Source organism: Myotis myotis, unplaced genomic scaffold (assembly GCF_014108235.1).
Source record: "Myotis myotis isolate mMyoMyo1 unplaced genomic scaffold, mMyoMyo1.p scaffold_m19_p_1, whole genome shotgun sequence".
Taxonomy (NCBI): Eukaryota; Metazoa; Chordata; class Mammalia; order Chiroptera; family Vespertilionidae; genus Myotis; species Myotis myotis.
The window spans coordinates 99,302,591-99,328,963 of NW_023416313.1; the positions used below are offsets into that span (position 1 = coordinate 99,302,591).

The 26,373-nt window shown below is 41.3% G+C and overlaps 1 protein-coding gene across 1 annotated transcript in view; it reads left to right on the forward strand.

Annotated features, from left to right (window-relative positions):
• The window catches only part of CUBN (cubilin), a 285,455-nt gene that overhangs the window by 243,210 nt on the left and 15,872 nt on the right, over nucleotides 1-26,373 (forward strand). The window contains exon 60 of the mRNA XM_036346196.1: nucleotides 18,610-18,818. Coding sequence (XP_036202089.1) covers nucleotides 18,610-18,818 — 209 coding nt within the window. The remainder of the gene's footprint in view (nucleotides 1-18,609; nucleotides 18,819-26,373) is intronic.

Consider the following 26,373-nt stretch of genomic DNA (forward strand, 5'->3'; position numbering starts at 1 on the left):
CATCATAATAATTTGGCCACTCAGTGTATACAGCATTTTATACATTATTTTATACCTAGATATGCTTCACTCTCAAAATGCAATTGTGGTTCATGTAGTTCAGCTACTACTTGGGATAGTAAATTGGATCACTTTCACTCTTACAGATTTAGGAATATAAGATCAGACTCAACATTTGGGTCATGTGTGTCTGGCCTCTAGGTCTTTACCTGCTACCTTAACATCTGGAAATTCCTCTGAAAGGTGCTAAAGGAAAACAGAGCCGAGGTGCAATGATGTTGAGGGAGTCGAACAAGGGTTCACTAGTGAGAGGGAATTGGGAAGATGGAAAGCGAGACCGAGAAAGCTGATGAGACTGGGCCCCAATGATGGAAAATATGATCACAAGAAATAGAGAAAAATATAAAGACATGTCAAATTCCTTTTGACTTCTAGTTATTTTTAAGTTTCACAGTTTTGATGTTAAGTTTGGACCTTGAGAGGCATTCTAAAATTCTGTAGCAAAACAATACAAGAATAAACTTAAAAATATTCAATGACAATAAACATCAATGTGTATATGTCGCTATTTGCTTCTTAGCAGCCTGGTATAAGCTGAAAAACCACATTACTTTTAGAACCACAAGTGCAATAAAATAGTTGGATTATAGCTTGAATAATTTGATAAGTCACTGTCAAATAGCTCGGGGTTTAGCAATAATGGGGGTATTACTAGAAAGCATGTTGTTTGTCTATTTTCTTAATGTCATTTGTTCTCTCTGCTAAAGTCTGAGAATGAGATGAGCTGGAATTGTAAACCCATTTGCAGAAAACTAGACTAAACTTATTTCCGCCCTTTGTAAGTCTCTCACTAGTGATTGGACTTCTCTTGGGAGCTGATGCCAAAGACAAGGTTATCTGCAGTTTGTTCTTTGTGGGTTTTACTGAAAAGGGTTTTTTGCTGGGCTGAGAATGTGGAAAGAGGATAAAGAGACTAACAAATGCTTAGTTCACCCAAACCTTACAAAAGCAAATAGACAGGAGTAAAATTGCAGATCAGCAAAAATAAAGGAAAGGTTTTTATTTAAATATATTCCAGTATCAGAGTCCATGCCCGCCCCCTCCCCACATGACCAGATGCTATTATGGAGACCAAGCTAAGAGATAAAAGTGAATTAATGGTAAATTATAAGGTAACAATTTGAAAAGTATTCAGGTAAACAAGAGCTTGGAAACAGTTATTATTTATAACTTAAGCCATGCCAGACCTCCCCAAAATGTAACCCAGTTTCCTCAGATAATTGGACCTTTTGGGTTAAATTTTTGTAACCGTAAATTCCCTATAATCATTATCCTTACTCAGATCAGCCTGCCTTTGGTGTAGTGTCCCCAGGAGCATGCAAGCTATATCTGGTTAGCAGTAAACCTTTTAAAAAATTCTTTGGCTGTAAATCAGTTTTTTTTGTGTGTGTGTGTGTTTTTAATATATTTTATTGATTTTTCACAGAGAGGAAGGGCGAGAGATAGAGAGCTAGAAACATCGATGAGAGAGAAACATCGATCAGCTGCCTCCTGCACATCTCCTACTGGGGATATGCCCGCAACCCAGGTACATGCCCTTAACCGGAATCGAACCTGGGGCCTTTCAGTCCGCAGGCCAACTCTCTATCCACTGAGCCAAACCGGTTTCGGCCTGTAAATCAGTTTTTTAAAAACAAAACATTATTAGGTTTACAGGACTGTATTCTTCATTTTTTAAAAAATATATATTTTATTGCTTTTTTACAGAGAGGAAGGGAGAGGGATAGAGAGTAAGAAACATTGATGAGAGAAACATCAATCAGCCGCCTCCTGCACACCTCCTACTGGGGATGTGCCCGCAACCAAGGTACATGCCCTTGACCAGAATCGGACCTGGGACCTTTCAGTCCTCAGGCCGACGCTCTATCCACTGAGCCAAACCGGTTAGGGCATGTATTCTTCATATTGATATATTAAAAAATCTATTAACTTTATGTGTTAGGTTTATATTCTACTCACTCCCAAGTGAAGACTTGTCACAAAAATCCCTGGGGACAATGATAGTGGGCCCCTGTCACTGAACACCTACACACATTATTTTATCTAATCCTCACAACTACCCCAAAGACAGGGACTATCCCAGTTTACGAAGGAGGAAGTAAGAAGTAAAGAGATTAGGTAATTTTTCTGCAGTCCTAGGGTTCCTAAAAGGTAAAGCCAAGTTTGAACCAGGTAGCACTGTCTCCAAATTCATAGGTTTCTTAATCAGCTCAAATCACTTCTGGCCATTGATAACCCAGAGACCAGGGGAGGTTCTGGGGGAATTTTCTGAGAGGCAAGTCATTTCTTTTCATACTCTTTTAGGTAGAAAGAGCTACTTTTCTCCACTTTTATCTCCTCATTTGACACTGCCTGCTTTCTAGTGGCAGCATTCTAATTTGTATTTAGTCCCAAATAGTGCATTTGGTAATATCCTATTGTATCTAAATATTGCACATAACTGTAGCAATCACTCTCTCCTCCTTTCCACAAAGAAAGATATAATATATATTTCAATAAAATACACTGTTTGTAAATAGTATAATGCAGTGTAATTATATTCACAACATTTATATTATATAACTTTTTATTATAAATACTTATATATTATATAATGTTTATATTATTAGATATAATAATTTATATATTACATATTTTAAACCTTATATAATATATATTTTATAATATAAAAGATATTTAAATATTTATTGTATTTATATTAGAAATATTTATATTTAAATAGTACTATATTTACTATTATAGAACATGAAATATCTATGCATATATTTTATACACATATATGTACAATATATGTACTTTATAATATAATCTACACTAATAAAAGAGAAAAATGGTAATTGGCGTACAGCGATACCATTTTCATTGGCTAATCAGGGCTATATGCAAATTAACTGCCATCTAAGATTGGCAGTTAACTGCCAACAAGATGGCGGTTAATTTGCATATGTAGGCACAATGCAGGGAGGCGAAAGGGAAAGCAGGAAGAAGCCCCCTGCCACTGACAGTGATCTGAAACCCAGGGGGGAGCTAAGAGCTGGGGGGCTAAGCCCTGGGGCCGCCTTTGCCCTGCCCCCCAGCCATGATCAGAGAATCAGGGGCCTTTGTCACCCTGGCCAGTGATAGCAGGAAGTAGGGGTGGAGCCAGCGATGGGAGCTGGGCACGGTAGAAGCTGGCAGTCCCAGGAGCTAGGGGTCCCTTGCCTGGGCCTAAAGCGGAGCCCACGATCGTGGGGCCGCTGCCACTGCAGGTCCCCGCTGCCCGGACCGGACGCCTAGGCCAGAGGCGTTAGGCCTGGGCAGGGGCGGAGCCTGCAACCGCGGCGAGCTGGGGGTCCCCCGCCCAGGCCTGACACCTCTGCCGGAGGCCTCAGGCCTGGTCAAGGGGCCGATCCGGTGATTGGTGATCGGAGGGTGAGGAGGGTCAACTCCTCTGGCCGAGGCATCAGGCCTGGGTGGGGGGCGGAGCCGGGGATTGGGGGGATATGATGGTCCCCTTGCCCAGGCCTGAAGCCTGGGTCAGAGGCGTCAGGCTTGGGCGGGGGGTGGAGCAAGCGATCAGAGGGAGATGGGGGTCCCCTGCCCAGGCATGATTCCTGGGCCAGAGGCCTCAGGCCTGGGCGGGGGCCAGAGCCAGTGATCGGGGGGAAAACGCCTCTGGCGGAGGCGTCAGGCCTGGGCAAGGGGCCGATCAGGCGATCAGAGGGTGATGGGGGTCTATGCCTCTGGCCGAGGCATCAGGCCTGGGCAAGGGGCAGAGCCAGCAATCGGAGGGGTCTGGGGGTCCCCTGCCCAGGCCTGATGCCTGGGCTAGAGGCATCAGGCCTGGGCTGGGGGCAGAACCAGTGATGGGGGGAAATGAGGGTCCCCTGCCCAGGCCTGACGCCTCTGTCAGAGGCGTCAGGCCTGGGCAAGGGGCTGATCCTGCGATTGGAGGGTGATGGGGGTCAACGCCTGAGGGTTCCCAGGATGTGAGAGGGGGCAGGCTGGGCTGAGGGACACTCCCCCCCCCACCACACCCAGTGCACAAATTTAGTGCACCAGGCCCCTAGTCTATATATATAAAAGCCTAAGTGACTGAACAACTGGATGACCAAATGACCAGTCGACCAGTCACTATGATGTGCACTGACCACCAGGGGGCAGATGCTCAATGCAGGAGCTGCCCCCTGATGGTCAGTGTGCTCCCACAGGGGGAGTGCCACTCAGCCTGAAGTCAGGCTCTTGGCTAGCAAGTGCTGCAGCAGTGTCGGGAGCCTCTCCCACCTCCGCTGTAGGCAGGTGATAAGGACCGAAGGGTCCTGGGCTGCAAGAGCCCCAGACTGCTAGAGGGATGTCTGACTGCTGGCAGGTGGACATCCCCTGAGGGGTCCTAAACTGCGAGAGGGCACAGGCTGGGCTGAGGGACCCCCCTGAGTGCAGAATTTTATGCACTGGGCCTCTAGTCTACACTAATAAAAGAGAAAGATGCAAATTGACCATACCTTTGTGACGCTCACAAGCCAATCAGGAGTGAGTATGCAAATTAACCCAACAAAGATGGCTGGTTAATTTGCATATGCAGGCACCATGTGGCGGGGGGTGAGGCAGGATGCTTGCATCATCGCCATGGTGACGACGTAAACGTTCCGCACCGCCCCAGCCGCTCCAGGCCTCTGGGCAGCATGGGAAGGCAGAAAGGTGGCTCCGGGCCAGAATGAAAGCAGAAAGGCTATGCTAGGCAGGAGCGAAGGCAGAAAGGCGGTTCTGGCTGGAGTGAAGGCGGTGCCAGCAGCCAGGGGAAGGAAGGCCCATTCTTGCACTAATCTTTATGCATCAGGCCTCTAGTATATTATACAAGGAGTAAAAGCCAATTAGCTGTCTGCTGGTGACAGACAAATGTCACATGTTTTATTGGCTTTGCATGGCATAATGGTAAAGAATTAACACAGTTATGTAAATTACTAGAGGCCTGATGCATGAAATTTGTTCAAGGGGCTCTGCCCTCGCAGTCCTGGCTGCCTTGGCCTTAGCAGCCCTGGTTGCCTTGGCCCTCGCTGCCCCGGCTTCTTCTAGAAGGCCGTCCGGATGGTTGTTCTGCTGTTTGGTCTAATTAGCATATTAGCTCTTTATTATATAGGATAATTGAATTGGAATATAAGAATAATAAATCTCTATAACCAAAGAACTCTAGTCCCATATTATGGCCTCCAATTTAGAAAAATTCCTTACCACAACAGTCTAACAAAAAGAAGAAATTCAGACATTTGTTTTTATGATGTAACCCTGAGTGGTATTCTTAGCATATAATTTAATTTATAAATTGGGGAACTAAGCCAATGTCCCTTAGCAAGTTTAGAGCAGAATTGGAAAAATAATCCCTGTGTCAATGAAATAATATTGCCACTAGACTAGTAAAAGTTGAAATACACATGGCACCATGCACAACCTAATATATCCACAAGAACAATGAACAATTCCTTGTTTTAATTATTACTAAAAAGCTATTCAATGCTTGGCCTGATTTTATAAATCTCACATCTTTTTATTGTAACCTATATATGAGTACTAAGTAGCACATTGCTATTGATCCTGACCCCTCTAAACAGAACATTTTCAACTTTTGATTAAGTTTTGATTTTGTAATTTTTAGTAGTTTTACTTTTTTAAAATAGTATTGTTGTACACTAATGTGTCCTGAATTTTACAAATTTGTGGATTTTGTTCTGTCTGCTAAAATCTAATACTAAGATTAAATTTTCTTAAGTAACAGACCTAAGGTCATTTGTCATTGCACGTTTTTAGCTAGAGAAGCATTTTTCTACTAAAAACCTACCCCTTAGGCAGCATTTAAAATCTTTTAGTTATATATGTTAATCCTTACCCAAGGATATTTTCCCATTGATTTTTAGAGAGAATGGAAGGGAGGGGGAGAAACATAGAGAGAGAAACATCACTGTGAGAGAAGCACATGATTGGTTGCCTCCCAGAGCCAGGAATGAACCTTCAGCTGAGGTACATGCCCTTGACTGGAATCAAACCTGGGACCCTTTAGTCAGCAGACCAATGCTGTATGCACTGAGCCAAACTGGCTAGGGCCGTTTAGTGATATTTTTATTGTTGTCCTGCTAAGTGTGTTTTCACAATCAAATATGTCACAAAAGTCAACTAAATTTGCTTTTAAAACAGGTTTAAAAAGAACCAAAAAGTCATTTGTTTAAAAATATTATATAATAGTGGCCCAGTGCATGAATTCGTGCACATTGAAAGAAAATTAATTAGAAGAAATATTTTAATATCGCTATTCGCCCTTTCTTTATAATAGAAGTGTCAACCAAATTCACGATTGACAATGACAGATGGGAACACATACACGTGCGATTGGCACCAGGGAGAGCTTTTTATGACTTGCACATGCGCAAGTCAGCCTTGCCTTTTATATATATAGAATGAACTTGCTTAATTAGACCTACTTTCTGATGTAGCTACACTTTTTCTAGCCTAGTGAAGCAACACAACTTCTCTTTCAGGTAATTGTCAGCAACACAGCAGTAAATATCAACATGAAGCAGATTATTATTGTAGATCACTCAGGGAAAACAAAGGGTAAAATATTTAACTGCAGCAGTGTTTGACTATCTTTTGTGCAGTGAGAAAACCTTAAGTCATTTTCAAGGTCCACCATTTCTTATTTATTTTCCGTCGGGGCAAGTTTCTAAACTTCCTAAATCTCCATTTTCCAGCTAATGAAAAGAAAATAGGATTACACTGAGTCTGCTATCTACCTACTCCAGGACTTCTGTGAGGATCAAATGAGATGAGGCACAGAAAAATGCTTCACAGACATTTAGTTACAGTGTAAAGTGTTTCCGCCTGGCTATAAAGCAAGTCGTGTTCCTGGGATGAAGAAACTATAAGAAGGCTAGTCGTCACTCGGGAGAGAAAGCTGGGTGTTGCTACATGACATCATTACCCAGTGCCTACAGCGACCATTTCCAGGCTGGGCTGGGCTATGGGCTGCATTTTGCTCCACGGGGTCTTAGCCCACGGGGTCTCGGCAGCATTGGCTGTGATTTGGTGGTCTGTCGCCAGGGCCTATGTCCCACATGGGGGAAGCCAACTGTTGCTTTGTAGGTGCCAGGTTGGCGGTGTCATTTCTCTGTGCATCATGGCAGCTCCTACATTGAGTGTCTTCCCCCTGGTGGTCAGTGCATGTCATAGTGACCCGTTGGACAGAGGGAAGGACACTTAGCATATTAGCCTTTTATATATATATATATATATATATATATATATATAGAGAGAGAGAGAGAGAGAGAGAGAGAGAGAGAGAGAGAGACTAGAGTCTTGGTGCATGAAATTTGTGTATGGGGGTGTTGTCCCTCAGCCCGACCTGCACCCTCTCCAATATGGGACCTCTCGGGGGATGTCCGACTTCAGGTTTAGGCCCGATCTCTGTGGGATTAGGCCTAAACTGGCAGTTGGACATCCCTCTCACAATCCGGGACCACAGGCTCCTAACCACTTGCCTGCCTGCCTGATCGCCCTCAATTGCCCTCCCCTGCCGGCCTGATGGCCCCTAACTGCCTCTACCTTGGCCCTTGCCACTGTGGCTTTGTCTTCAAGGAATTCGGACATCCAGAAGATGTCCAGTCGATCCGGTTTAATTAGCATATTACCCTTTTATTAGTATAGACTAGAGGCCCGGTGCACAAAAATTTGTGCACTCGGAGGGGGAGGAGGGAGGTCCCTCAGCCTGGCCTGTGCCCTCTCGCAGTCTGGAACCCCTCGGGAGATAACGACCTGCTGGCTTAGGCCTGCTCCTGGGTGCAGAAGGCAGGCCCCATCCCTAGGTGCAGCCCATGGTCGGGCTCAGAGCAGGGCTGATCGGAGAGTTGGGGCACTGCCCCCTGTCATGCTCAGAGCAGGGTGGATTGGGAGGTAGCGATGCCACCCTCAGTCATGCTCAGGGTAGAGCCGATTGGGGGGTTGGGGCACCACCCCCTGTCACACTCAAGGCAGGGTTGATGGGGAGGTTGTGGCACCACCCCCTGTCATGCACAGAGCAGGGCCAATCAGTTGGGGCGCTGCCACTGTCACACTCAGGGCAGGGCCGATGGGGAGGTTATGGCTCTACCCCGTCACACACAGAGCAGGGCCCATGGGGGGTGGGGTGGGTTGGGGTGCCGCACCCTGTCACACACAGAGCAGGGCCGATCAGGGGGTTGGGGTGCCGCACCCTATCACACACAGAGCCACAGCGCGATCAGGGGGTTGGGGAGCTCCCCCCTACCAGGCACAGAGCAGGGCTGATCAGGGGGTTGGGACGCCTTCCCCTGTCATGAACAGAGCAGGGAGGATAGGGAGGTTGTGGCCCCGCCCCTGTCACACACAGAGATGCAGGGCGATCAGGGGGTTTGGGCGCTGCCCCCTGTCATGCTGATACCGGTACCGGGAGGCCTCTCGGCTTCACTGATCCTGGTGCTGGGAGGCATATTACCCTTTTACTATATAGGATAGAGGCCTGGTGCACTGATGGGGGCCTGCTGGTTTGCCCTGAAGGGTGTCCTGGATCAGGGTGGAGGTCCCCACTGGGGTGCCTGGCCAGCTTGGATGAGGGGATGATGGCTGTTTGCAGCTGATCACACACCCTTCAGGGTGGGGGTCTCCACTGCGGTGCCTGGCCAGTCTGGGTGAGGGGCTGAGGGCTGTTTTCAGGCTGGGGAGTGACTGAAGCTCCCAACCGCTCCTTTTTTTCTTTTTCTTTTTTATTCTGGGCCAGCTTTAGCTCTGGCTCCAGCTCTGAGGCCTCTGCTGCTGAAAGCAGGTATCTGGTTTGTTTAGGTTCTATAATCAAACACTGTATCAACTCCAGCTCTGAGATCCAGGTCGGCTGAAAGCTGGTTTCTGGGGTTTTGTTTAGCTTCTATATTTGTTACAATGTTTCAAACTGCAAGCTCAGAGGCCGGCTAGGCAGGCGGGGAACCTTGGAGTCCTCGGTCACTGAAGCAAGCAAGCCTCATGTTCGCTTCCAGCTGCCTGGCTGCTGGCCGCCATCTTGGCTGGCAGTTAATTTGCATATCACCCTGATTAGCCAATGGGAAGGGTAGCGATCATACGCTAATTACCATGTTTCTTTTTTATTAGATAGGATGGCCTGGCCAATGTGGCTTAGCGGTTGAACATCAACCCAGGAATCGGGGGGTCACTGGTTCAACTCCCTGTCAGAGCATATGCCTGGGTTGTGGTCTTGATCCCCAGTAGGAGGCATGCAGGAGGCAGCCAATCAATTATCTTTCTCTCCCATCTATGTTTCTATCTCTCTATCCTCTCTCTTCCTCTTGCTCTAAAAATCAATGAAAACATATGAAAATTAAATATATATACACATACATTCATACATAGATAATGTTTATAATATAGTAACAACTTTATAAATCAAGAAATTTATTTAATTTAAAGAATCCCTCTTATAAATTTAGGCTAGAAAGCAAAAATCCACCTAATAACTATATTTTCTATTCACTCCTTCATTGCTTGTTCAATAATATTTACCAGCTACTTATTATGCAGGCAATGAGCTTTTCCCTATTCTTGGGAAGTTTACAAGGTAAAAGAATCAGTAAATAATCGTAAATTCGGCATGGTAAATGCTTTTTGACATAAATATGTGCAAAGGACAGTGGAGGCAAAGAAGAAAGGATCTTTGATACTTTGATATATAGTAAAGAGGACACGAGACTGTTAGAGAGAGCAGCTTAGAGAATATGAACCCTGAATTATAGTGTAATTGTTACGAACGTAATCTCTGGAGCTAGACTTCCTAAATTCAAACCCAATTCTTATACATCCCAAGTTCAACCTTGAACAAATGACCTGTCCTTTGTCTTGATTTTCTCCTCTTTATAATGGACACACTAATAGTAACTACCTCTTAGGGCTGGCTCTTATTTGGCATGCGATAAATGTTAGCCATATATAGTATTAACTTAGAAGGGTGAGAAGACACTCACTGGGAAACAGACATTCTATGAGGAAAATAAAGCATGTACAAAGTTACAGACACATAGCATTTCAGAGGCTATAGAGACTGACCTGCACATTGAATGGTAATGCTTTGGGGCAAAAGCTGAGACAGGAGAGATAAGCAGGGACTAGATGCCCAAGGCTTGTCTCATGTGCAAAGGGAGACAGTCGATTGTTTTGATATAAGATAGATACCAGATATAAGAATTAGAAGCTCGGTTGAAAGGTCTGGGCTAGAGTTTCATCCTCTTTCACATGGCGGGTATACATTTAAAATTATTGTATCATCCCAGTGAATTGACTCGTATCATTCTGCAATATACTTTTTTTTTTAATATATTTTATTGATTTTTTACAGAGAGGAAGGGAGAGGGATAGAGAGTTAGAAACATCGATGAGAGAGAAACATCGATCAGCTGCCTCCTGCACATCTCCCACTGGGGATGTGCCCACAACCCAGGCACATGCCCTTGACCAGAATCGAACCCGGGACCCTTCAGTCCGCAGGCCGACGCTCTATCCACTGAGCCAAACCGGTTTTGGCTGCAATATACTTTTTAAATGCTTCTTGCTTTACTGTCTAATTTCTCTGATGTAGTATAGCTTCCTTAGCTTTCTTTCAATTCATGTTTGCATGCTATATTGTACAGCCTCTTCACTTTCAACCTTTTGCTATCTCGAATATATTGGGATTTTGTTTTGCTTTATATTTCAGTTGGGGGTTAATGTCTTTACATAGAATAAAATTACAAACACTATTAGATTTAAACAAACCATTGTTTTACTTGTATCCTGTTGGTCCCACCTGTTCTTATGTTTTTAAATTATTCTTTCTTGTCTTTTTAAATTGATCAGTTTTATTACTCTTTTAATGTGTAATTTTTAGCACATAAACCCTATATATGTCTCATTGTGTATATCTTTTAAACATATATTACTTGTACATTTTTTTTTATTCTTCTTTTGGTGGTTACGTTAGAGATTACAATATTCTTGACTCATTCGAATCTAACTTAAAACTAGTCATTTTAGTACTTCATGATAAGTCAAGGACCTTAAAACCTTTTAAATTCATTTAGCCACTTACTGTCTTTTTGCTATTAATGTTAATTATATTAATTCTATGTCTATTTTAAGCAATAAAACATTTTCATTATTTTATGCAATGAGTAATACTTCCCATTGTTGTTTTTTCTTCCTGAATTTCTGTGCTTCCATATGGGATCAATTTCTTTCTTTTAGAAGAGCTTCATTTAGTGGTTTTTTATTTATTGCAAAACTTCTGGTAAAAACTTGTCTTGGTTTTTCTGAAAAAGGCTTTATTTTGTCTTAAATTTTGTTGGATATTTTTTTCTGAATATAGAATTATAATTTTCCATTTATTTTATTCAGCACTTTAAGATGCCATCTGGATTCTATTATTTTGGTTAGGAAACACTGAGGAGTACTTTCTGTGCTACCCATACTTTGGGACCCCCAACCCCATCAACATCCCATTGTAGAGTGCTGTGTTCTACAATGATCTATCACTGTGTGTGTGTGTGTGTGTGTGTGTGTGTGTGTGTGTGAGAGAGAGAGAGAGAGAGAGAGAGAGAGAGAGAGAGAGAGACAGGGAGGGAGAGAGAGAGAGGCAGAGTGACTAGAGACTATTATTTTGGCCAGGATTACCAGATGATATGTGGTGGTTTTAATTTGCATTTCCCTTTGGTGAACAATTTTCATGTGCTTTTTTTGTCATATGTAAATCATCTTTGCTGAAATGTCTATTCCTATCTTTTGCCTGTTTTCTAATTGGATTATTTGTTTTTTCACTATTGGGTTTTGAAAATTTTTATATATACTGAAAAAGTAGTCCTATGTGGTTTACAAAGATTTTCTCCCAATCCATAGCTTATCTTTTCATCCTCTTAAAGGCCTTTCTTAGCACAAAGGTTTTTAATTTTACTAAAGCCCGGTTTATCATTTTTTCTTTTATGTATCATGCTTTTGGTGTCAATGCTAAAGACTCTGCCTATCCTGAGGTATGAAAGAGTTTCTGTTCTGAATTTATATAAAAGTTTCATGGTTTACGTTTTTCATTTATGTCTGTGGTTGTTTTGAAGTAATTTTTGTTTAATGTCTGAGGTTTAGGTCGAAGTTAATTTTTGCCTCTGGTGTCCAATTGCTCTAGCACTATATGTTGAAAAGACTGTCTCTCCTTCATTAAATTGCTTTTGCACCTTTGGAAAAAAAGCAGTCGGGCATATTTGTGGGGGGTCTATTTCTGGGTTTTCTATTCTGTTCCATTGATCTAGATGTCTAAACCTCCACCAATATTGCACTGTTTTGATTACTATTGCTTTATAGTAAGACTTAACTTGAGATAGACTCATTCTTCCTACTTTATTCTTCTTTCTCAAGATTGTTTTAGCTATTCGAAGGCCTGTGCCTCTCCATGTAAACTTTATATAAACATTTTTATGTTGATGGAAAAATCTTGCTGGAGTTTTGCTAGGAGTTGCATTATACCTATGCATCAGTTTGGGAATAATTGTTATCTTTACTATGTTGAGATCTTTGATTGCTTTTATAATTTGTAACTTTTAGCACATAGATCCTATATATGTCTCATTGTGTATACCTAAGAGTAGCATTTTCTTTGGAGCAATTGGGTTTTTAATTTTGTTTTCCACATGTGTATTGTTAGCATATATAAATGGGATTGATTTTTGGTGCATTGTTTTTAGATCCAGAGTTTTTGCTGAACTCACAATAAGTGTTCTAGGAATTTTTGTTCAGATTCCTTGGGATTCTTAGATACACAAATAATAGCAATTTCATTCATTTTTACCATTCCAGTGTGTATACTGTTTTCCTTGCCGATTCCACTGGCACGAATTTTCAATGCTATGCTAAATAAGATGAGAAAAAATATTCTTGCCTTGTTTCTAATCTTGGAAGAAGAGCATTTAGTTTTTCACCATTAAGTGTCATGTTGACTGTGGAATTTTTATAGATATTCTTTATCAAGTTGAGAAAATCGCCTTTAATTCCTTGTTGCTGAAGTGTTCTTATCATGAATGTGTGTTGGATCTTGTCAAATTCATTTTCTGCATCAATTGGTATGGTCATATCATTTTGCTTAGTAAATCATTTTTGAAATTTCAAAGTTGGCAAGAATGATTCACATGAAATGCCCTGGGACTAATGATACACACTTATGATGTTTTAAATAATACCAAAATAATTCAACATAAATTAAAAAGATAATACAATTATCATTATCCTAAATTCTTTATACATTGCATTGATCTTTTCCTAGTGACTTTAGCTACTGATTAGGTGCTAAATGACTTTTCTTTTAGTAAATTACCTTTCTTTCAGTGTTTTAGTTTTATGCTTCCCAATATTACCAGACTAAAGACATATTCTAAGTTAAAGTAGGCTGAGTTTCAAATTAGGATATCTAAAATGAGTCCAATCGAATGATGCTAGTAAAAGCAAACCAATAGAAATTTAAAAGAAAACCACACAACTCATGTTACAAAACCATTAAGATTTTATTTTGCATAACATAAATATAACACCTAAAAGGTTATACATACTTGAGATTAATGAGTAGAATAATAAATACAATTTACTTTTAGATAAAAAAGACAAATGGGCTCATGTGGAATTTAGTTGAATTTAGAGAACGAATTCACTGCTTTCGGGCAGTTGTACGCCAGGCTTTGAAAATCACAGGCTGTCTGTGGTTCACCCCCATTTCCCCAAGGCTACAGCTTACAATGCTTTTATGTCCTTCTTCCTGTGCATCACTGGGTTTCCTCCAGCTACACCTAGGGCTGCAGCCGGCTCCTGGGAACAGGAAAATGCCTGAACTCAGGCCAATCTTTGTCCTAAGTATGCCAGCCATCTACCCTTTGTCCAAGTGGTGGCTGCCCAGCGATGGATAGAGATGCTATCCAAAAGGCCTCAATAAAATATCAGCCACAAAAATGTCAATTCTCAAAATAACTATTCAGAAATGGGTATGACTCCACAAAGCCTTTGAGATGAGTTGCTTAGATAATATAGCCCTTTCTTACATTATCAGATTTATCCTGGCTTGAGCTTCACTCTGAAGTTTAATAATTAGAGAGGAGTAATTTAGGATTCAGTTACTGATTTTTAATTAAGTAGATCTTGACCCAGATCTCACTGCATACTCTGGGTTCACATTTCCAATATTTTTGTAGCCAACCATTTTCTTTCTCTGAAGAAGTAGTTCTTTTGCGGAAGTGTTTCTGACTTGGGGAAGAAGGTTAGAGTGACATTACAGAGTGTTTCTGACACAACTTGATGGATGGAAGAGCCGCTGATGGATGGGAGTTCACTAGTTGGTAGAAAATGTGTAGTAACAAGGAAGATGATGGACTTATGGTGCTAAACCACATGTTGAGGTTAGGATCTTATACTAGTGTTTTAAAAGGAATTTTAAAATATCAGTACAGCAAATAAATATTATTTTCTTATGTATGAAACTATTTCATAGTCAGAGTTCTCCTATTCTACTCAGCTATTGTTGAAATATAGAAATAGTAATGTGACAATAATACTTTTTGGTGAATAACCCTTCTTTTGTTAATATTCATCTTTATATTTCCCAAAGACACATGTTTATATTTACATTTTGCCATAGGAGGAGCAAGAGCACAGAGCATTTGTACTATGTTTAAATATAAAAATAGGGGAATATCCTATATAATAAAAGACTAATATGCAAATTGTCCCCTCGACTAGGAGTTCCACCAGGAGGGCTGGCTAGCCAACTGCCCACGGCCCCTCCCCCCAGCCAGCCCCACCCCCTATCGGCCCCCCTTCTCTTCCTCCCCTCCCCCCACCCCCGCCATCAGCGCAGGCTGGACAGACCCCACCTGTACACAAATTCATGCACCAGGCCTCCAGTACAGAATAATATTGAATGAAATTGAAAAAACATTTTTAAAGAGTAGTGTAATCAGAGCAATGATAGCAATTTCCTGAATCATACAAACACCAAAAAGTGTTTACTCGTGTGACTTTACTTGTTACTCACACATTCACTTCAATAATTTGACTATTCACCCATATAGTACTATATTTACTCATATTTATATATAATGTGAATTACATAATTCACTCATATAATGTTTTATTTACTTAATTATTTGACTACTTTCGAAAGAATTATCTGTGATAATGTTAGCTTTTCACTTTCATTATATTCTGTGTATATTTTAAGAATTAAGCAATGTGCTTTATTACAGTTTGATTACTCAAACAAGCTACTTATTGTCAGTTATTGCCAAAATAGGGGTACATAACAAACTATCCAAATTTCAGTGGTATATGCCTAGAGCATTTATTTGTATCAGTCACTGGTTTGACTGCCTCTGCTCCCAGCTGCAGGTTAACTGTGGTTGGTTCCAGACTTCAGGCTGGGCTCATGTCTGCTCTCCATCCACTTTCTCTTTCACCAGCAGTCACCTGGGACATGAGCTCTGGGTGAATCACAGGAGCACAAAAGGCCAAGCAAAAATCGCAAGCCCATTTAAGGCCTCTTTCCACTTCATGACCACAAAGATTCCAATGTCTAAAGCAAGTCATATGACCAAGCCTAACATCAAGTGGACAGAAAAATATCCTCCGCCATTCTAGTGCACTTCAAAGAGAGAAACCGATGACAGGGGGATTGAAGGATTAAGAATCATTCAGTCTACCACTCAATCTATGCCAATACATGCCAATGATTTATGGATTTTTGCTCTGGGGTTCCTTGGAGGAAGAAGGGTGTTTCTGTCTTATGACAGCAGTAGTAGTGGTGGTAGTAGTAATAGTACCTATACTTATAATAGGGTAATATGCAAATTAGTCACGACACTGTCATGTAACGACCGAATAGCAGGAGGGCTGGGCAGTGAGCTACAAGAGGCTGAGAGCTACAGGAGGGCGGGACAGTGAGCTACATGTGGTGGAGAGCTATGAGCGGCGGTAGGCAGGGCGGCCAGCTGAGGCAAGCAGCAGTGAGCTACTTGTGCACGGATTCATGCGCAGGGCCACTAGTTGTATGGTAAGTGTTTTTAATGGCACTTACTGTCCCCACTTTTTACAGTTATCATTCTGCCCTTAGTAACTTATTAATAACAATAAACAAGTAGTGATAAAATATATAACTTGAATTTTTAAAAACAGTATTTAGTTTTTTGGAGCTGATGTAGTAATAGAATTAAGCCAACCAGCATCATTTTCCTGTATGAAAACCTCCAAGTCTTCATTGCCCCTTGCTAACTCCAGCCCTGAATGGGCAATGTCCTCTTACCTGGTGTCACCTCCTCCAGTCCTGTTCCCCTACATGAAAACACTACCACCAGATACAATTTTAGATCAGACTTGACTAGAAAGTACATTCTGACCCTACCACTCCTCTGACAAAAGACTTTCAAGTGGACCCCATTGTCCACAGAAAAAAAGTCTAAATGTCAAATTCTGTACTCTGACATTTGAGGCCCTCTATAGAACAGCCCATCCTGTTTTCTAACCTTCTCATTATTCTCTTTCATGTACTCTGTTGTTTTCACAAACAGAATTTTGCTCTTCTAAGCATATAATATAAATTATATGCACCTTTGGTTATGAGGTGCTGTCAGCCTGGAATTACCAGCACCAAGCCCATCTCTACCTGATCTTGTCCTATTTATCCTTCAAAACCCAGATCAGATGCCACTTCCTCCTTGAGCATTCTAGATCCTCATAGCCTGAGGTAATTTCCCCTTCTTGCTAAACTCATAGGACTTTCCTGCCTCCTTTATGGCACCTATCAGTTTCTAAATTGGGCTCTCATTATTTATCTATTCATAGCATTGTTCCTGGACTACTATTCATCTTTTTCACACTTCAATACTAAATATATTTCCTTCACTATTAAAACAACAGTTATTGAATTAATAAATAAATGTATCAATTCATTAATACCGTAATTGTTCTCCCCTGCTATGCATGTCAATAAGCTTAAGTGGTTTCCTTAAGTAGCAATACTAAAATAAAAGCTGTGCAAACGCCAATTCTTTTTTTAGTTTGCAAGCCTATTTAATATGAAAAGAATTATTAGAATTATACCATGAAGCACTGCACATTGCTTTGGTTTCAGAATAATTTTGTCATAGATACCACCATATGGGAAAATATCAGAAACTGGGCCTTTGGAAGAATTTCAGCTTCAGAAAACATCTGACTGTGCCCATAATCTATAGTTTGACCTGAGTTAGGAGCGGTGGACAAGGCAGTCTGACCTCCTAAATCAGTGGTTCTCAACCTTGGCTGCACATTAGAATCACCTGGGAATCTTTTTAAAATCCTGATTTCTGGGCCTCACAGCCAAGGTTGAGAACCACTGCACTAAATAATGCCTCAGTCCTGAACAACACTATAGGTTGATAGCCTTTGCCTCTGAGGAGGGCTGCCATTGTGCGCATTTCCTGCCAAGGGCCAAGTCCAAAATCTTAGCGCCCCCTAATGTTGAAAGCAACCCTTTCACTATTAACAGCAAAATAAATGGGATAAGAATAATAAATGAAGACCAAAGTCAGTGAAATTTAACTTTGAAAGTAGTAATGATCTATGTTTGTGTAGAATACAAAATTTATGGACATTAGTTCTAGTATTTAATCCCTAGTCCTCTTACGACTATTTTGAGCTTAATTCATCCTCACTATTTCTGTTGAAATTGTCCATAGTTTTTCTTCCTTCTTAAATCTTTTCTGAGGCATTGACTTAGGCTGTGGAGTGGATGAAACTAAATCCAATGTTCTGCGGATTTTCCATATTTTTTCATAGTAAATCATTTAGTCATCTCATGGGTACTTTTTTATCCCTCTCGTTTTAGTCTAAATTTCAAAATTTTTATTTAAAAGTAGACTATTTTCTTCACTAGTGGTCTTCTTCTTTAGCTCTTCTTTTTTTCTGGAAAAGGGAAAATTAAATTTAGAATGTGGTTTAGTATAAACTGGAAGTGCTAAATGCCTCTCAGCCTCTTTCTGACAGATTATTTAAATAAAAGGTTTGTTGGGAGCCAATTTTCTTGGCATGTTGGGTAAATTCTTCATAAATTCAGTTTTCAACTGGATAGTGTTCATAAAAGCAAAACATAAAAATAAAACATGTTCACAGTTTCCACCAGTTTCATTATGCAAAACACTATTTTCTAGAAAATTGGATTTCTCAAGGCTAGAAAAGGCTTTAATAAATCACATCAGCAGGTCTAAAAATGCACAGAACCAACTCTGATTCCCCACTTTTCTAAGCAACTCGGTGTGAGTGAGAAGAAAGAGATTGAGGGGTGGTGAGTGGAATGGAGAGGAACTAGGTAATGGAGAAGTTAAGGCCAGTAGCAACAGCACCTGCACAAGCCCACTGAAGCTCAGGGAACAGTCTGACAATAGTTATAAACATTGAGAGAAAGTAGAAACAATATGAATTTTAAAAGCCTCCATGTGGAAACTAAGATGTGTTCCTCTCGGTTTGCTTAGTGATGCCTTTATTTTGACACAGGGCCTCAACAAGGATGTGGTGGCTATCTAACAGGCTCCAATGGCACCTTTGCCTCTCCTGATTCTGATGCAAATGGAAGATATGACAAGAATTTAAACTGCATATGGTTCATAATTGCCCCTGTAAACAAACTCATTAAACTCACCTTCAATACATTTGCTCTGGAGTCAGCATCTGCTTTGCAAAGATGCATTTATGACTATGTAAAGGTAAGGCTATTATATTTCTCTACAGAAGTATTCTAATCCAGACTTTCATATGGTATATTCCACTTTATGCCATACAGAAGGTTTTGAAAATTGTGTGTACTGCTAATTTTTAAAATGACCTATACTTCAATGATATAATGTACTAGAGGCCCGGGTACATGAAATTCGTGCATGGAGGTGGGGGGTCTCTCAGCCCGGCCTGCACCCTCTTTCAGTACAGGAGCCCACGGGGGATGTCCGACTGATGGCTTAGGCCCGCTCCCTGACACCTTTAGCACTGCCTTGGAGGCAGGAGAAGCTTCCGCCACCACAGCTGCACTCACCAGCCATGAGCCTGGCTTCTAGCTGAGCGGCACTCCACCTGTGGGAGTGCACTGACCACCAGGGGCAGCTCCTGTGTTGAGCGTCTGCCCCCTGGTGGTCAGTGCACATCATAGTGACAGGTCATTCCACCGTTTGGTCGATTTGCATATTAACCTTTTATTATTTAGGATAATATAACAGATGCTCTATCTTTATATCAAATTAATCTTTAATATGGAAGACTCAAAAACTTTGGGTGGCTTCTAACATTAGCTTTAAGATTCACTGTTTAACCGTGTCTCATAAGGAGATGATCTGTGGAATAAGCTTGTATAGAAAGAGATACTCAAAGGACCTTTGGTAAGCCCTGCATATAAAAAACAACCCCTTATCTATTTTTAAAGTATATAGTCTTATTTTTCATATTACCTTTAGATGTGGAAAATATCTTAGTTCCAAAATCTCATTAAAATCCAAATTGAACAGAATTGTAGAAGTCTAATCTGGAATCAGGGTTCCAGGTAAATTGCCACGGGGGGGGGGGGGGAGTCTGGAGTTAGGGCCCCGAGGTGAGATTACCTTTATATCTGGAGGGTATAGAGATGGTAAAGATGACAAGTCTGATGCAAGAGAAACTTTTAAGTTCAAAATCACGTTAAACTTTAAAGAAATCGTGTGTGTGTGTGTGTGTGTGTGTGTGTGGTTTTAAACAGAGAATGAAAAGTCATAGGTGGAGTACACACTTGTGCCCTTAATTATATACTGTCTCATATTTCACTGTGATAAACCCCAAACCTCATAGAGTAGAAGAATGTCAGTGCTATTAGGAAGAGAACATGCTTTTTGTGAAGGATCGGGGCAGGTTGGGTCATAGCGGGGCAGACAAATGGCATTGCCTGTGGGCAGAGGACAGAACAGAGCTCCAGCAAGAGAACAGAGCAGAGGGGAGAGAGCAGAAGAGCCCTTCTGAAATCAGGGGAAATGGTGCTTTCATTTAGGGGGACAGCCTAGAGCTAGACAGCCAGGGTCCCACTCAACTCCATGAAAGGTTCACAGTGAGGCAACTGGAGAACAAAAGACAAGAAACATGAGTCATGGAAAACAACAACAATCAGGAATGCATAGTATCAGCGAAGTCAAGGAGAGAGCCTTTACCAAGGATGGGTGGTCAGTGCGTTTAAGTGGTAAATTAGAGGCCGGGAAAGGTTAAGATGAAGGAAAAACTCATTAGATTGGATGACAACTTTAAATAAAGTATTGACACAGGAGCAAGATCAGAGGGAGTTCTTGAAAACCTAGAGCTAACAAGAAGTGTCAGTTCAGATTGATTTGTTCCTTTCTGAAATGAGACCAAAATGGCCGGGAACAGCAGAACAGCTGATGTTCAAGAAAGTTCAAAGGTACCTTGATTTTAGGGAAAGATACCTTGATTTTACAGAAAGGTACTAAGTGATAGAGACAAATAACATGCACTCAAACCTAATTTTGCCACCTTACAAATTTTGTCTCCTTGATTCTTATCACTGCATCTACTAAAAAAAACAAAAAATCACATAATCATACCTATCTTGCAAAGCTATTTTGAGGATAATGTATGCTAGACTGTTCAGCACTATGCCTGACATATAATTTGTAAACAAATTTATTTTTTTTATTTTCCCCTTTGCAAAATTACAGAAGACATGAGGCTGTACAATCTCCTTTTCTTAAAAATACTAAAAATAATTGATTTGCATTTACATTATTTTAAGTATAAATTCATAAATGGTGTTTGGGCTTGGTTCTGCTGGGAAGGTTGATAGGATTTATTCTCGAGGTCAATTTCCATATAGGAAATTGTGATTTGATAATGTCATTAAAATAATAGTAACTTTAAGACAGAAATAGCAATATTGAAAACAAAGAGTTACTTTCTAGCTTTTAGATATAATAAAAAACAATATGTTCAGATCTACCCTTATTTTACTGCTTGGGAAAGCAATTTTCCTCACTTGGTAATTTTTCAGCTTATACGAAATGGGCAGATAAAAGAGCACCCCTTGGAATGGGAAGCCTGGAGGGGTCTTTATGACAGAGATTCTCTGTGATAAATGGGACTTTTGATTCCTTTTAGATTGTTTCTTGGATATTATAATCAAATCACTTTTGAGAAAAGCTAACAATTCAATTCAGTAGGTAGATATACAAGTGAAAACTTGCCAATTCTATTATTCATCTGTAATTATATAACTATTTTTTAAAGGGTTGATTTGGAAGGTTATTCAAATATGCAGTGAACTGTGTATGTCACTGAGTGGATGTGCTGAAGTTAACATCACATCCATTCCCTAAAGAGTCACGTGGCATCATTACGTACTGGGCATTGTCCCCTGCACTCAAGATGTGGAAAAGTAAAAATACAGTTCCTCAAGGAGCTGAAGAGTGAGGAGACAGACATAAATCAGACAACATGACAAAATGACAAATATGGGCCACATAGGAAAGCAGAACAGAAGCAAGAATGGTTGATGTCATTTTGGGGTCAGGAAAGGCTTCCTACATGGGATGGCTGAGCTGGGCTTTGGAGGAACATCACAGAAGCAAGCTTCCTGTGTGAGGCTGGCTGCGAGGAGAAGGCAAGTCAGAGGGGCTGCGAGCTATGCAGAGGAGGCCCAGCTTCTGGACACCAGCTTGCCAATTGGATAAGACTCCTCTGTGGTGAGCAGTGAGTAAAATGGCAGAGAGGGCTCAGAACTGGTACCCTGGCTGACGCGTCTCTCTCAGGAAATATGGAACTAGCCGAAAGGAGATGGCTTCTTCCTAACATTCCCACCAATACTTTGTAATACTTCCTTGACCATCTAAAGACAGTCATCTATGCTATAGCCTCCCCATATACATCCTATATAATAAAAGGGTAATATGCAAATTGACCCTAACGGCTGAACAACTGGTCACTATGATGCACACTGACCACCAGGGGGCAGGCGCTCAAAGCAGGAGCTGCCCCTTGGTGGTCAGTACACTCCCACAGCGGGAGCACTGCTCAGCCACAAGCCTGGCTGATGGCTGCAAGCACAGCAGTGGTGGTGGGAGCCTCTTCCGCCTCCTTGGCAGTTGGACATCCCCTGAGGGGTCCTGGACTGCGAGAGGGCGTAGTCCAGGCTGAGGAAACCCCCTGAGTGCATGGATTTTCATGCACCAGGCCTCTAGTAGTTTCATAAATCAATATAATGTACTAACTGCAATGAAAAGGAGTAATAAAAGGAAAGTATATAAAATAGTGCAGATTTCAATGTTATCAATTCTCTGATACAACTACACTAAGTCAGGTGATAACGTAGTCAGATTCTTCTATAGTATGTGGAATCATGGCAGATATAAAAGTTTAAGTTTAAACTAATATGGGTGGGCTGCACTTGTAACGTATAATGGAGTAGCAGTATCACCATCTGCAATATGAATTTCTAAATAATGGTAAAACTAAAATAAAACAGTTGTAAAGAAAACAAAAACTACCCTTCAACTTACACAGCAATTGCATTTTTGGGAATTTGGTGAATATTAAAGCTGTGCAAAAATATTTTTATGTTTGAATATTGAATGGGTTTAGGTTCTTGGATCAAATAATTAGAAACAGTTTTTTATACACAAATGTCTGGCAGGACATTCAATAATGTTGGACATAGAGTAAACCTTCACTTTGCAGAACTCTCCTGTGAATTTTAAGATGGGATCCTGCCATATGACTGCTGAGTGGTAAATGCCAGTTAGAGCACCAGGTTATTGTGATGACCACAAAACACCACATGTTCTTCGCAAAGCACTCCCCAGGGAGCAGTTCTGCCCCATTGAGAACATCTATCTTAACCCACTGGGCTTCCCCGTTCAGTCTGTGGTCAGCCACTGGAGAGGGGGTTGTTCACCTCTGGGAAGAAGATCAGCAATCTATCCAGGCACCAGGTTCCCATCCTTATGAGGCAGTACCTACTACTGTTCATTCATTCACTCATCCATTCATGGGATAAATATTTATTTGAGCACCCATTATGTTCCAGATGCTATTTTGAGTACTGGAAAAGAACATCAAGATAAAATACCATACTACTACTAGTAGTAATTCTAAAAATTGTGTTGTAAAAATTCCTGCATTTATAAAGCTGATTCTAATTGCTTCTTGTGGCTCTTCCTGAAACCACGGGGACCAGGATGACATTTTCCCCAGAAGGTTCTGAAATGAGAGTTCAGCCCTAAACTTGAAAAGTCACTGTGCTCTGTTTCCCATCCTAAATTTTGCCCTGGCATGTTGGCCCGTGGATTCTAACAGAGGCTTCTCAATGAAGTTAAGGAATTTGTAAGAGGCAATGTAGAGATGCTCCAAATAAGAATATAAAAATCTTCCTGTTATCTAATTCCCAGGAAAATATTAAAAGATAAAGTCCTAAGAAAATTAGTGTCTGAAATGAAATTAAATGGGAAAGAAAGTCCACTATCAAAGTCTCTTGCCCTTTAGCATTCAAGTTCACAGAAATTAACATTCAAACACTTCCTTCCCCACTTTCTTCTTGGCTCAAATTAATGGCTGGGTAAGGTGCAGGGTCTTTCAGTCATTGTAGGTAGAGGCTGTCTTCCCCTAAATTTTTTGTGCAATTCCTTCGGGATCTTAAGTAGATTCTAATGTGCTCCACTATCAAAGAGTTTTAAAAGCTGAGAAAACATAGAGTTCTTCTCGGAACTCATCTACATCCACAAGACTTAGAACATAACTTAAGCTCCGGGTCTGAAGCCCTGGTGCCAGGCCACATATGCGCCCAGTATGCCATCAGCAGCAGCAATGATTGTGCAGGTCCCAAGGGCACCATCCCTGTCCTGGTCCGAATGTCCCCATCTCCAGCACTGTGCAGTGAGCCTCCTGTCGCACACTCTGGAGCCCCCTGCAGAAGTCCACAGTGGAGATTTAGCATTATCAGCGAATGGGATGGCAGATGAAAAAATGTTGGCTTCGGCTACCAAGAGTCCAGGAGCCCGTCAGTTGTCCAGAGGCCACAACCTGTCTATTTCAACTCAATTAAGAGAAATCTTATTGTGGCAGTGAATGAACAAATGCAAACATCAGCTCAAAGCCAGGCATTATGCAATTACCTTCCATCACTTTTACCAGCTATTTATTCAAAACCCAAATCAGATCTTATAACTTTCACAGGAGAAGATGCAACCTCCTTAGCATGAAGCATATAGAACTTCAGTCTTGTCCCAATGTGTTTCCCAATCCCAATTCTCTCACCCTAATCTCCAGGCACATCAAAAGGCGGGGAGCTGTTGAGACATGCCATGCCTTTGGTGCTCCTGAGGCTTTCTGCATCGCCTTCCACCTGCTTCCTCTTCCATAGGACTGGAAGGGCTCCACCTACTGTGTGTGTGTGTGTGTGTGTGTGTGTGTGTGTGTGTGTGTGTGTGTGTTTATTGTTGACAGTATTACAAATGCACATCCTGCCTGGTTTTCCCCCGCCTTTGCCCTTCTTCCCAGCCTCTGCCCCACCCCAAGCCTTCACCACACTATTGTCTGTGTCCATGGCTATGCATATATGTATACAAGTTCTTAATTTTAAATAATAGTTCAAACAAATATCTGTGTGAGGTCTTTCCTGGCTCCATCATCTGGGTTCCCCTATTACATTACTATTTCATTGTAGCACTTATTTTCTTTATTTTATATATAATTCATACACATATATGTATTATATTTAATTTATGGATCTCTTTTTCCCACTGATTTGTGAGTGTACAATTAAATGTCTTGAATGTGTGGAAAGTGTATTATAATCGTTGTATACATAGGACTAGCACAGAGGCCAGGCACACAGTACATAGAATAAAAGCGCTGCTAATATGAATGTGCTGATAAAGGCAGCAATGTTTCTAATAGAAGTTTAACTTGCTTACCTGAAAAAGTACATTAGCTAAAATTTGACCAAACTACTCTTTTATAAAGTGAGGGGGGATACATGGCTTAACTCTTGAATCTCTTCTGGCTCTAAATTTACTAAAATAGTGTTCAAGCAGGTGAGACAGTGCCATCTAGTGGTCTGTCCTTTCTTCTGTTCACTGTTAAATTACTCTATCCATTTCTATTTTATATATTCCTAACATTTTAAACTAGGTCAGTGGTCATGTCTATTCTCAGGCTTATAGCACACCACGGTTCTTTTAGAAATTCAATATTTACATCTACACACATACTGATTTTAGAAATACCATGATTACTGAGCTGGAGAAAACAGTTTTCTAGTAATTGACAGAAATCCAAGTACCCACTTATTCTAGGTACTGGTGATACCACGTGAATAATTAGCCTTCCCACGCATGGCATTTATGATCTTGTTGGGAGAAAAACCAGAAAAAATAAATAAGCAACAAATAAGATACATTTTTATTATAATAAGAAAATAGAAGAGGGGGAGGGCCACATTAGATTGGCTTGGCCTCTCTCAAAAAGAGACATTTGAGCTGAGATCCCTTGAGTGTGGTCTGTCCAAGAGCTGAGGAGAGAAATGCTTCTGGCAGAAGAATAGTGAGTGCAGGGCCTGGGGCCTGGGTAGGAACTGGTCCTGGGATGGAGGAACTACAGGGAGCCGGGAAGTGGGAGGGAGGCTGAGGCAGGCCCAGGCCAGACCAGGTAGGGGCTTGCAAGCCCCATAGAGTTTGGTTTTACGTTAAATGCAGTGGGAATCCCCTGGAGCATTTTAGGCTGAGCAGGAGCAGCTCAATGGAGAACACTCTGGCTGCTCTGGCTAAACACATCTGTCAGGAAGGTGTTACAAGAACAAAGGTGAAGGAGATGCTGGCGACAGTGGAGACTAGCCCTCTGGGATCGATTTTGAAGGCGAGTGGAATAGAAGCCGAGTAGAGGAGAGAGGCAGGAACCAAGGATGACTCTCAAGTTGTAGCCTAGAGACGTTCATTGATATAAAGAAGTCAGGGAGAGAACAGGGTTGCAGGAGTGAGTATTGGGAGAGAGGACTTATTTATTAGTTCTTTATTGAGTTCCTCTCCTGTGCCAGACACTCTTCTAAAAACGGGACTTGCAGTGCACAGAACAAACAGCAACCTGTGCTTTCATAAACCTTTCACTTCCTTCAGAACGGAAGATAGTAACATAACTAACATGTACCGTGTGTAGAGGAACTGCATTCGCTAAAGAAAACAGAACACAAGAAAGACAGAAGAGAATGGTGGGAAGGATGCCATTTAAAAGCGTGGTCAGGCAGAGGGA